General features: G+C 40.7%; 1 protein-coding gene across 4 annotated transcripts in view; it reads left to right on the forward strand.

The window, feature by feature from the left end:
* Nucleotides 1–12,466, forward strand: part of Eif4enif1 (eukaryotic translation initiation factor 4E nuclear import factor 1) — a 49,326-nt gene extending 36,860 nt beyond the window's left edge. For 3 of the 4 annotated variants that reach the window (XM_078039566.1, XM_078039568.1, XM_078039567.1), the window contains exons 13-19: nucleotides 962–1,041; nucleotides 1,378–1,520; nucleotides 5,248–5,332; nucleotides 7,044–7,176; nucleotides 9,555–9,899; nucleotides 11,016–11,180; nucleotides 11,697–12,466. In XM_078039566.1, coding sequence (XP_077895692.1) covers nucleotides 962–1,041; nucleotides 1,378–1,520; nucleotides 5,248–5,332; nucleotides 7,044–7,176; nucleotides 9,555–9,899; nucleotides 11,016–11,180; nucleotides 11,697–11,938 — 1,193 coding nt within the window. In that variant the 3' untranslated portion in view covers nucleotides 11,939–12,466. The remainder of the gene's footprint in view (nucleotides 1–961; nucleotides 1,042–1,377; nucleotides 1,521–5,247; nucleotides 5,333–7,043; nucleotides 7,177–9,554; nucleotides 9,900–11,015; nucleotides 11,181–11,696) is intronic. The other variant, XM_078039569.1, reaches the window with a different exon arrangement.
* The last annotated feature ends 884 nt before the right edge of the window (nucleotides 12,467–13,350 follow it).

The following is a 13,350-nucleotide window of genomic DNA, read 5'->3' on the forward strand; positions in this document are numbered from 1 at the left end:
GCAGCTCGGGAGGCTGTGACAGGAGGATCGAGAGTTCAAAGCCAGCCTCAGCAAAAAGGTGCTAGGCAACTCAGTGAGACCCTGTCTCTAAATAAAATACACAATAGGAGTAGGGATGTGGCTCAGTGGTTGAATGCCCCAAGTTCAATCCTCAGTACCAAATATGCACACACATGTAAATATATTACAATTTTTGGAGGAAGGTGTGAGATTAAAAAAGTAGAAGACAGTTTGTTATCCAACTGCCTTTCTAGATGACTATAGTCATGGGTTTTTTTTTTTGTTGTTGTTTTTGTTATTGTTTTTTTCTTCTCAAAATTATTAGGTATCTCAATCCAAAAAAGTAATTTTGACTTTAGACTTATCCTTAATAAAGAAATCAGAATAGCGGCTCTCTACCAAATTATTGAAGTTGATTGATTTAATTCAACTGTGAAGTCTTGTGGCTAATTCAGAATAAAGAAGCACTTCCAGAAAGTTCTAGCAAAGTATGCTAGTGTTCCTGTAATTCTGGAAACAGTGTAGGCTGCTGGCCAATCATATCTTGATAGTCAAGTTTTGAAAACATTTATCTACGGTCAGGAAGATAGAACTCTATGAAAAGATTGTGACCCTAAGAGCACTGGATGCTACTTTGGTACCAGTTGGCCTAGTGAGCATTGCCAAATTGCTGGTTATGCTGGCTGAGTTTTCTGCCTTTGAGATATTGGCTCTGAAAGGAACAACAGTGACTGATTAATGAGAAAGATGGATATACCAGCAGTTTGGGCAGTGAAGAGCTCTGGTTTGAGTTTCACATAGCCTACTGTGGTAGGATAGAGGAAGAGGCTATCAGCCTAGAAAAGTCAGTACTTCTCAAAAATGATGCTACTCAGCAAGGAGCAGCATGCATTAGGGATAATACAGCCATGATGTGTGAACATTTGCTTGACACTCATTGATTCTATAACTTTCTCATCAGGTTTCACCCCAGGACCACAGCAGCTACTTGGAGATCCATTCCAAGGCATGCGCAAGCCCATGAGCCCTGTCACAGCCCAGGTCAGACTGGGCTATTTCTCAAACCCAATCTGTTGCTTTCTTTTTCAACCCTATTAATTATGGGGTGGAGAATTGAATTGCTACAATTTTCTGAAGTGATTTGGCATCAATAGAACTTTATTATATGTTTCATAGTGATGCTATATATTTCAAGTTCTGTGAAGGCTAGAAAATTACTGAGTAATTAAACTAATACTTATGTTTGGCAGCATAATTTAGTCACGTTTTCTCATCTGCTACTTAAAAGTACCTTTTTAAGAGGAAAGAGACCCCTGTAGAAAGTACATTGACTATCTATCTTTATTTTGCTGACCCTCCCCTGCCATTTCTGTTCAGCAGATGAGCCAACTCGAATTGCAACAGGCAGCTTTGGAGGGGCTGGCCCTACCACATGACCTTGCAGTGCAAGCAGCAAATTTCTATCAGCCTGGTTTTGGCAAACCACAGGTGGACAGAACCAGAGATGGATTCAGAAACAGGTAAATTACTAATCCAACCTGTGAGGATTTGGGTAATAATTTGTGAATATAGTTTTCCTGAGATTAGTAAGTTAGTCATTCACAGTACAGTTCTGTTGCACATGCTGATATGTTATAAACAAATAGAAGGAATTCCATCCCGCTGCAGATATAGGGAATATGATTGCATTCTGCTGAAGGGACATCTGGTTTTTATCCTGCATGGCTTTTATAAATTAGTTTTTATGGTTTCATTTTGCTAATTAGTTATATAGAAGAGATAACTGCCTGCCTGATTTGCCTTACAATTTTGTTAAATACATTTAAAATCTCGAGGATGTTTCTGCCAGTTAAAGGATTCATTTTTATAGGTGCGAATAGCATAGCTTCTTATTTGTCTTGTTTTTGTGGTGCTGGGGATTGAACCCAGGGCCTTGTGCATGCGAAGCAAGCACTCTACCAACTGAACTATATCCCCAGCTCTATAGCTCCTTATTTGAAGTCATACTTTTGAGATGATAAAAAGCAAAACTCTACCCTACTTCACCACAGATTCCATGTTGTGTTATCACACTGTATCAATACCGGATTGTTACATCAAGAGTTTATTGGTTAGAGTTGATGGGTTTGTTGACCAGAGCTGTTAACAAGTAATTATTGACTTCACTATCTTTCTTTTTTTGTGTGGTGCTGAGGATTGAGTCCAAGGACTTGTGCATGAAAGTCGAGCACGCTACCAACTGAGCTATTTCCCCAGCCCATTCTTTTTGTAGTTGCAACAAGTGGTAAATGAAATGAACCATAAGTTTGGGAGGAATGGGAATGGAGTAGCAATATTCTGTTTTTGCAAAATCCAAGAGATACAGAAAATTGCATAAAACAAATGTGCAGCTTATGATAAATTAAACCCCCTTATTAATTACCCCTGAAACCTTCCATGTGCCCTATTTAATTATACATCTTTTCTCCCTCAGAAGAAGTGACAACTGTTTATCCTCTAAAGGTAACCACTACTTTGCTGGGTATAGTGGTACATACCTGTAAACCCAGTGACTCAGTAGCCTGAAAGAGGATTGCAAATTTAAGGCCAGCCTGTTAGCAAGGTCCTGTCTCAATAAAAAGGGTTGGGCAGTAGTTCAGTGGTAAAATACCTCTGGGATCAGAGTGGTGGAGGGTAGGGAGGGGTAATCACTACCTTAATATATTGAATTTTATCACAAAAATGTGTATCTTTGAACATCACAGTTTAGTACTGCCCATATGATATTTAAGTATTTGTTGCTGGGTGTGGTGGCACACGCCTGTAAGGAGGATTGTGAGTTCAAAGCCAGCCTCAGGTCTGGGGATGTGGCTCAAGTGGTAGCGCACTCGCCTGGTATGCATGCGGCCCGGGTTCGATCCTCAGCACCACATACAAACAAAGATGTTGTGTCCGCCGAGAACTAAAAAATAAATATTAAAAAATTCTCTCTCTCTCTCTCTCTCTCTCTCTCTCTCTCTCTCTCTCTCTATCTATCTCTCCCACTCTCTTTTAAAAAAAAAAAAAAAGCCAGCCTCAACCACTCAGTGAGACCCTGTTAAATAAAATACAAAAAAGGGCTGGGGATGTGGCTCAGTGATTAAGTGCCCCTGAGTTCAATCCCTGGTACCAAAAAAAATAAATACATACACACACACAAACACATATAAAATTTGTTGTTGTGTTTTTGTTTTTAAAGAGAGAGAATTTTTTAATATTTATTTTTTGGTTTTCAGAGGATACAACATCTTTATTTTCTTTAATGTGGTGCTGAGGATCGAACCCAGCAACCCATGCATGCCAGGCGGGCGTGCTGCCGCTTGAGCCACATCCCCAGCCCTAAAATTTGTTTTGATGTGATTTTATTTATTTATTGGTACTAAGGATTGAACCCAGGGATACTTAACCGGTGAGCAGCACATCCCCAGCCCTTTTTATTTTTTATTTTTAGATAGTCTCATTAAGTTGCTTAGGGCCTCACTAAATTACTGAGGCTGGCTTTTAACTTGAGATCCTCCTGCCTCACTCTCCCAAGCCACTAGAATTACAGACGTACACCATGCCTGGCTTTGATTTGATTCTTAGTTACCTTATCAGTGCCTCAGTGTCTTGCTTCAACTAGTTTTATCTGTCTTTATTAGAAGACATTACAACCAGGAAAATACCCTGGCATAAATACATCCAATCTATAGTGCTTTTCAGCCTAAACACAGAGCCGGGGATCTGTCTGCTGAACATTCGTTGACCTGCTTTCTATTGTTAGCATAATGTGGTTACTTGGGATTCACTAACATGATTTGAGACTTTCAAAGCACTTTTAACATACAAAATTTTATTTGGTCTTTGAATCACCCCTGTGATTTAGATGAGAGTAAAAACTGCATTTTACAGATACTGAAACTTATTTGAGGGAGGGGGTTGTTTTGTTTTTGTCTGTTTCCCTGCTCTTTGTACTTTGCAGTACAAGAACGTGACCTCCATGAGATTAGACTCTTTGTTTTGTTCATACTGTATCTCTAGCACTTAGAACAAGGTTTGGTGCTCAGATCTGTTTATCAGAATAAATAACTGATAAATTGTGTAGAAACCCCAGATTTAAAGATCCCCCTTAGTCACTTAGAATACCACTGCTCTGTGTCTGCCTACATTGTGGCAGGAGGATCCTAAACCCCTGGCTTCTTTCCAGTTAGTACCAGGTAAGGTAGGGTTATCCAAGCCAGTATATAGTTTATTACCGGTATGGTGGCTAGGGAGGCTTTCACTCTATGGGCTGGGTGTGTTCTAGAAGTTAGGGAGCAACACTGGCATAGCACCTGACATATAACTTATGCTCTGAGACAATGTTTCAAATCAATTAAAGAGTTCCAGATATCTCAGGACCCAGTTTCATGCAACATGCCCCACTGTTCCTGTTTTACACCAAGATTAATCCCAAGGACTTCCCAAATCCCCATACCTATTCTAGCAACCTGAACTACTATTCTCTATCTTTAGATTCTCCTGGGTCATACCTCGTTTAATATGAAGTAGATTTTTTTGTTTTTTGTTTGGTTGGGTTTTATACTGGGGATTGAACCTACTGAAGTATGTCCCTAGTCCTTTTTTTTTTTTTTTTTTTTTTTGAGACAATGTCTCAAGATCTTAAGTTGCTGAAGTTGGCTTCGAACTTGCAATCCTCCTGTCCCAGCCTCCCAGGTCACTTGGATGACAGGTGTGTGCCACGATGCCTGGTTTAATAAGCCAGTTTTTCCCCAAGAAGCAGAGTCTTCCAAGTTTTCTGTCATTCTGTTTTACAACTATGCCTTATTGGCATCTCATAGTTTTCCCTAAGTTATTGACTTTTCCATTAGACAGTTCTTGCAAGGCCTAGGCCATGTTTCATTAAGTTTTTGTCTTTCCTTAGAATTTGGCATGTGTTTTTGCATAATTTAGATACAAATTGAAGACTTAGGAGATTAACTTGAGTTAAGGAAAGTGATGCTAAATTCCTGGGCTGGTCTTGAGTGTTAAATGGTTTGGGAAGTTTGAGTGGCTCAGGGCTGGGATTGTGACTCAGTGGTATAGCACTTGCTTAATAAGTGTGAGGCACTGGGTTCGGTCCTCAGCACCACATTAAAAAAAAAAAATCTACAACTAAATTATATATATAGGTATGTTTTTTTTTGTTTTTTTTTTTTTTTTTAAGTTTGAGTGGCTAGGAGCTTATACTGAAAATTGATTTGTTCACAGGCAACAGCGAGTGACCAAGTCACCAGCACCTGTGCACCAAGGGAATTCCTCTTCCCCAGCCCCTGCTGCTTCCATCACAAGCATGGTCAGTGACTGTTGACTATGAATGACTTTTTAAGACTTCTCTGTTTGTGCCTATGTTGTGTGTGCCCCAAAGTGTCCTTGAATGCCTTTCCAGAAGAATACTGATCTAATAGTCTTTTATACCTGCCTGTGTGTGTGTAGAACAGTAGGATTTATTTGAGACAAAAGCTCCTAGAAGGTGAGAAGGACCCAATAAGGGTTCCCCTCATACTTTTTTTTAAGGGGTGGGTGTGGGTGTGTGTGTAAACACAATACCTTTATTTTATTTTTATGTGGTGCTGAGGATTGAACCCAGTGCCTCACATGTGCTAGGCAAGCACTCTATCACTGAGCTGCAACCCTAGCCCCTCATACTTGCCTTTTTATTAGATCTTTCCCTGGTGGATCACAGTCTAACTCAGGTTTCTAGTGAAGCCCCTATATTGGGGAAAGTATATTCCCGATGAGCATGAGCCAAAACACACAGATGACATAGTATATGCAGACGGACATCTCATACAGGGAGGCAGAAGGAAAGGTGAGAAGTGAGGCAGACAGGTGGATGGGGTAACAAGTCACATCATGGTGAGTACATTTTATATGCTGGGAGTTTGCAAACTGTTCAGGTCTCAGTTATAGGAACTAAGGCTGGGACAGAACAGTTTGTTTGTAGGGGCCAATATAAGTTTTACAACTGACTGGTGGTATTCTTTTTTAAAAAAAATGTTTCATTCTCCACAGACTTTTTATCATCTAGTCAAAGCTGATAGAGACCCTTCAGGGTTCCACATGGGTCTTTTACATTTTTTATATCTTTTTTTTTTTTTTTTTTTTTGTGTGTGTGTGTGTGTGTGTGTGTGTGGTACTGACGATCAAACCCAGTGCCTCACATGTGCCGGGCAAGTGCTCTAACATGAAGCCACAATCTCAACTTTCCACGTGGGTCTTTGCACCAAACACCTTGAAAGCAAGATCTAGAAGAAGCTTTTCTATTCATAAGTTATGCACTGTCTCCTTACATCAAGGATTTTGGGGTTGTTCAAGAAGACAAGAAATATATAGGGCTAGGGCTGGAGCTCAGTGGCAGAGCGCTTGCCTAGCATGTGTGAGGCACTGGATTGGATCCTTAGCATCTAATAAAAATTAAGCAAATAAAATAAAGGCATGCTGCCCATCTACAACAAAAAAATTTTTTTTAATTAATAAAAAGACTTAGTAAAATAGTGACAAGTTCACTATTTTATTGACCCCAAGTGATGAATGACCCCAAGTGATAATTCCTACTGGCTGAGGAAACTATTTGAATAATTGTAAATTTTCTGGTAGCCAGGTGAAAAAGAGAAACATTAAGAACATGGAGTTATTTAGATTCTGACATTGTCATTGAAATGTCCTTTCCCAGATGGAAAAGTAAGCTATTACTCTAGGTTATACTTCTGCCCATGCTTTTCCTCTTCCCAGCCTAATCTTGGGCTGGGAAAATGTGTGAAACAGAGGCAGGTCCCCATCATAAAAAATTGTGAGCAAGTGTTATAAAGATTTTGGGACACCACCTATTTGTCCCTTTAGGTGTCTTTTCCTTCAGTAGCTATGGTGAACGTTGGAGTTGGTCTCTGCCACCATGTGGGCAATATCGTGTCTCTTTTTTGTTGATTATCTTGACCACTTAAGCCTGCCTTAATATTAGAGAAGGGAACTTAGAGCGTGCTGATGCCAATTGCTTTTCTCTGCAGCTTTCTCCTTCCTTCACCCCCACCTCAGTAATCCGGAAGATGTACGAGAGCAAAGAGAAAAGCAAGGAGGAGCTAGCATCGGGAAAAGCCGTTCCTATTGACAGTAAAGAAGATACTCAGAAGGCCACTGAAGGTAGTACTACAGAGTTGTTGGCTATACTATTCAACAAAGAATGTCTCAGAACATGGGCCTTAGTGCTGAACAATCTGACCTGTTTCTCTGCAAGGCCCTGGGCCCATCCCCTGTTCCATAGTTCTGTGTCTATGAGAAGGGTCGGACCAGCTCACAGTCACTTGCTTGTTCATATTCTGACCAACATAAGAGGGGTGTAAATGCTGATTTAAAAGAATAACTAGGGCTGGGGGATATAGCTCAGTTGGTAGAGTGCTTGCCTTGCATGCACAAGGCCCTTGGTTCAATCCCCAGCTACACCAGATATAAATAAATACATAAACAAACAATAAGCTTAAAAATAAATAACTAAGCTGGGCGCCATGGCATATTCCCATAATCCCAGTGTCTCAGGAGACTGAGGCAGGAGAATTTCACATTCAGGGCCAGCCCCAGCAACTTAGCAAGGCCCTAATTGCCCCAGCAGTCTAGCAATACCCTGTCTCAAAGGCCTGGGCTTAGGTGTGGTGGTGCACGCCTGTAATCCCAGTAACTCCGGAGGCTGAGGCAGAAGGATTACAGGTTCCAGGCCAACCTCAGTAACTTAGTGAGCCCTAAGCAACTTAGGGAGACCCTGTCTCAGAATACAAAAAGGGCTGAGGATGTGGCTGAGTGGTCAAGTAAGTGCCCCTGAATTCAATCCATGGTACCCCAACCCCTCAAAAAAAAAAAAAAAGGGCACTACCGGTGTGGCTCAGTGGTTGAGTGCCTCTGGGTTCCAATCCCTTGTAACAAGTACCAAACAAAAAGAATAACTTTAGTCTTCAAGATTATTTTTGTTCTGCTTCTGAAAGTTTGGATACTGAAGTGTCTAATACAATCTGAAATGAGTGAAGCATATAGATGTAAGAGCCTTTCAAAAGTGTATAGAAAATGTGCAAGAGGGCTGGAGATGTGGCTTAAGCGGTAGCGCGCTCGCCTGGCATGTGTGTGGCCCAGGTTCGATCCTCAGCACCATACAAAGATGTTGTGTCTGCTGAAAACTGAAAAATAAATATTAAAAAAAAAAAATCTCTAAAAAAAAAAAAAAGAAAAGAAAATGTGCTTATGAGTTGCACAGTAGTGATAATGAAGGACATGGTGGTAGACATAAAGACACAGATTCAAATGAGTTAAGTGTTGAGTATTGGTGTGAGAGCTTTTTGCTCGTTTGAGAAGGCTTGGTGGGGGGGTGAATATAATGGAAATCCTGTTGGTCCTATTAGGTTAATTTAGATTCTTTGCGCAGGCTGTGATTGTTGCTCTAATTTTCTACTGTGGATTTTCATGATATTATACTTGATTGTCTCCTCAGGGTATAAAAAGCATGTTAATCACAAGCATTTGACAATGATGAAACTACATGAACCACTAGGCCTGATATATCAAGCATTTGCCAGTAGTTGTCCTTGGATTGGGAGGAGTATGAGAATACAGATGTGGGCTCCCTGCCCCAGCCTACTTCCCCCATACCTCCTTGTCCCCAATACTGGGAATTAAACCAAGGTGTACTGTATCACTAAGCTATATCCCTAATCATTTTTATTTGAAGATATGGTCTTCGGGGGGCTGGGGTAGTGGCTCAGTGGTAGAGTGCTCATCTAGCATGCACAAGGTACTGGGTTCGAGCCTCAGCACCACCTAAAAATAAATAAATATATTGTATCCATCTTTAAAAAAAAAAAAAAGTATGGTCTTGCCAAGTTGCTGAAGCTGGCCTTGAATTTGCAATACTGCTTCTGCCTCCCAAGTATATGAATTATAGGCGTATACCACCATGCCACGCAAGACATGGGCTTAGAGACATTTATATAACTTTTGAGACTTTGGTTTAGGGAATTTATCAAAACTTCTTTGTAGGTTGGGGGACATAGCTTAGTGGTAGAGAGCTTGCCTAAAATACACAAGATCCTGGATTTGAACACCAGCACCAACAAAACAAAAACATGATAACAACAACAAAGCTTTGTTCCAGCAAGAAGTTGAAAAACTTGGGGTCTAGTCCTAGTTCTATCCCTAACTACTCCTGTAACGTTGACTCACGGTTCATCTTGGCCTATTTATAAGGCAAATGATGGTCCCTATCATGTAGTCTTTTTTTTTTTTTTTTCCTGTAGCTGTGGATGGACAGAATGCTTTTATTTATTTTTATGTGGTGTTGAGGATTGAACCCAGTGCCTCACACATGCTAGGCAAGTGCTCTGCCACTGAGCTACAGTCCCAGCCCCTATCATGCAGTCTTCTAAATTTGTCAAGGTATCAATTAAGAATTGCGATTTACTGGACCTTTGGGAAACCAAAGTATTTGGCCAGAGTAAAGGTTTGCCAATACCAAAATATTCTCTTCTGGATCCTTACAGAGAACTTGCTGTCGTCCAACTCCATTCCAAATGCTGATCGAGACTCTTCTCTTATGACAAATCCTAAACTGTCAACATTACAGCCGTCTTCATGTTCTACCCCACTGTCCCAGACAAACCGATACACCAAAGAACAAGATTACCGACCTAAAGCAACTGGAAGAAAAACACCTACCTTGGCATCCCCAGTTCCAGGAACACCTTTTCTCCGCCCTGTCCACCAAGTTCCCCTTGTTCCCCATGTCCCCATTGTTCGGCCTGCTCATCAACTTCACCCAGGATTGGTTCAGAGGATGCTGGCCCAGGGAGTACATCCACAGCATCTTCCAAGTTTGTTGCAAGCTGGTGAGTTTCTAACCTGGCTCGGTTGTCTGTAGACCTGGCATGACATTTGCTAGTATTAATTGAACTATGGAAGATTTTCATCCCTTGAAAGATGTTACTAGAGTCTAGCATGTAACTGGTGGACAATGGGAACAATCCAATCCATCTTTTTTCCTTTAAAAGCATTTTTCTTGGGGCTGGGGTTGTGGCTCAGTGGTAGAGTGCTAGCCTAACATGCTTGAGGACTGGGTTCAATCCTTAGTATCACATAAAAATAAGATATTGTGTTCACTTAAACTAAAAAATAAATATTAAAAAAGTAATTATTTTTAAACTTTTTTGTTTTTTAGGTACAAAGAATTGAATCCAGGTGTACTTAACAACTAAGTCACATCCCCAGCCTTTCTTTTTTTTTTTTAACTATTATTTTATTTATTTTTTTAAATATTTATTTTTTAGTTGTAGTTCGACACAATACTTTTTTTTTTTTTTTAATGTGGTGCTGAGAATCGAACCCAGGGTCGTGCATATGCTAGGCAGTTGCTCTACTGCTGAGCCACAACCCCAGTCCAACTATTATTATTTTAATACCTTTATTTTATTTATTTATTTATTTATTTGGTGCTGAGGATTAAACACAGTGCCTCATACTTGCAAAGCAAGCACTCTACCACTGAGCCATAACCCCAGCCCTATTACTGTTATTTTGAGACAGTCTCACTAAGTTGCTTAGAGCCTTGCTAAGTTGTTGAGTCTGGCTTCAAACCTGTGATCCTCCTGCCTCAGCCTCCCAAGTCACTGGGATTAGGGTGCATTGCCACACCCAGCCTTCTTAAATTTTTTTTTTTTTTAAGAGATGGACACAATACCTTTATTTATTTTAATGTGCTGAGGATCAAACCCAGTGCCTCACACATGCCGTATGTGCTAGGCAGGCACTGTACCACTGAGCCACAACCACAGCCCCCAAAAATTGTCTTTTAAAGATAATGACAAAGAATGCTGATAGCTTAAGTGTTTTTAATTCTTTATATTTAAAAAAGAAAAAAGCTTCCAAATCAGCAAAACTATATAAACTTAAAATTTTCCAGGTACATTAAGACTACTTTTCTAAAGTTTCTTCTTTCTGCCCAACAGGTGTGCTTCCTCCAGGGATAGATCTGACTCATTTACAGGGAATATCTGGCCCAATCCTAGGTCAGCCCTTTTACCCTTTACCAACTGCTAGTCACCCGCTCCTAAACCCTCGTCCTGGGACACCTCTGCATCTGGCAATGATGCAACAGCAGCTACAGCGCTCAGGTAGGTTCAGTAGTGGGCCTTGCTTGTGTGAGGCATTGGGTTTGATTCTGAGCACCACATATAAACAAATAAATAAAATAAAGGTCCATCAATAACTGTAGTAAAGTATAATTCAGGAAGATGAAGTAAACCAATTTCTATGGGTTTTGGAATTATTGCTCCTGCCCAGGTTTTCTTTGTTCATTACCTCTTAGAAGGCTAGGAGTCATTCCAATAACGGTTCAGCATGGGACCTGCCCAGGGTAGATGCTCTCTCACCAGCTAATCTTTCTGTGATGCAGCTGCTTGCCTTGGAAGTGGTCTTGTCATCCAGGGTGGTTTTTCAGTATCGATGGCTTCAGTATAGCTTAGCTTTCTTTCCAAGGTACCAACTTCTAATATTGTTGCCATCTTGAAAAGTAGTTTTCTAAAGAAACTAGAATCCTCTGGTATACTTTTGTTTAGAATTTTATGGGTAGAGTTTGAATGAAACAGAGCCTAACAAAGAACTACTTTCCCCCCTTCTTATCTCCATAGTTCTGCATCCTCCAGGCTCTGGTTCCCAGGCAGCAACAGTCAGTGTTCAGACAACCCCTCAGAATGTGCCCAGCCGGTCAGGCCTGCCCCAAATGCACTCTCAGCTGGAGCATCGCCCCAGCCAAAGGAGCAGCTCTCCTGTGGGTCTTGCCAAATGGTTTGGCTCAGATGTGCTACAGCAGCCCCTGCCCTCCATGCCCGCCAAAGTCATCAGTGTAGATGAACTGGAATATCGACAGTGAGCAGGACAGGCAGGCTTACCTATACCTGGACCTTTGGTGGCGCCCTGCCCAGGACTCTGCTTCCTCATCTCGGTTGGTTTATGGGCTTTTACTTTGGAGCACTCTCGGTGAAGCTGTTGAGGGAACCCACGCACCTGGTGTGGTATGCATTATGACAGAAGGATCTTAACCAATCGAGTGGAGTCTACATAGTCTGAATACAGGATGCACAGTGTCGTCAATCCTGGAAACAGTCTTTCTTTTTTTGTAAGATATGTGAATGAAGTGTTGGTGTCTTCACCAAGAGGTGGCACCTAAGGGTTCTGAGGAAATAAATGTATAGGCCCTTATGTACAGACCTGTGTATAAACAACTTTTGTACATACATATAGAATAGCTTTTTTGAACTTATACAGCTGTACATAAAAGTAGCTGGTATTAGTTAAGCCTGTGTCAACATTTGGATTTTTTTTTTTTTACTTGTACATTTGGGACATTTTTTTTTCTTTTGGTTGATTAAAGTTGCATATACTATGTGTGTGAATGAAATGAATGACTTTGTGTTTATTTTCTCCCTGAATTCCTTGATTGTAACAGTTAAGCCAAGAGACTCAGTAGATTCCTTGAAGGACCTAATTTTTCTTTAAAACTCATGGAATTGAACTCTCTCAATTTAGAGGAAAGAAGCTTAATGTTTTTTCTTGAGTCTAGATCCCACTGGGTCAGCTGAGACTGAGCTCACCTGTGATGATAATGGCCTTGTGGCTAATACCAGGATGTCAATATTTGGCAATTTTCAAAATTAAATTCACCTAATTTGTTTACTGGGGGAAAATCATGTATATGGTGGTTTCTCCCAAACATTAACTAGGCTATCCTGCTTATTCATCTCCGCTCCCATACAATCATCCATTGAAGTCTGATATTTCTCCATACAGAACTTTTCTCAGAAGTTGGGGATGTAAGTGGTTGACTGCTTACCTAGCACATGTGAGGCCCTGGGTTCCATCCCCAGTACCAACAACAACAAAAATAAAGTGGTAATAGCCAGGTGTGGTCTGAGCTATAAATAATCTGAGCTACTCAGGAGGCTGAGGCAAAGAGATCACAAATTCCAGTCCAGCCTTTTATAACTCAACTGACTCAAAATGGGTTTTTGTTTGTTTGTTTTAAAGGCTGAAGGTGCAACTCGGTAAGTAGAGCACTTGACTAGCATGAGCAAGGCTATGGTTTTAATCCCCAGTATCACAAAAAAGAAAAGTGGAAATAAATGGAGATTGCAGCTAGGTTTTCAGAATAGATGTGTCTGGCAAATCAGGCTTTATTAAGAGGGAAGCCAGATCCACTGCCCCTTTCTTTGTTGTGAAAGATAGATATGTTTCACAAACACAATTAGAAATACCGATAACTTACAGGGGAAAACTCTGGTTCTT

This window comes from Ictidomys tridecemlineatus, chromosome 2, assembly GCF_052094955.1.
Source record: "Ictidomys tridecemlineatus isolate mIctTri1 chromosome 2, mIctTri1.hap1, whole genome shotgun sequence".
Classification (NCBI taxonomy): Eukaryota; Metazoa; Chordata; class Mammalia; order Rodentia; family Sciuridae; genus Ictidomys; species Ictidomys tridecemlineatus.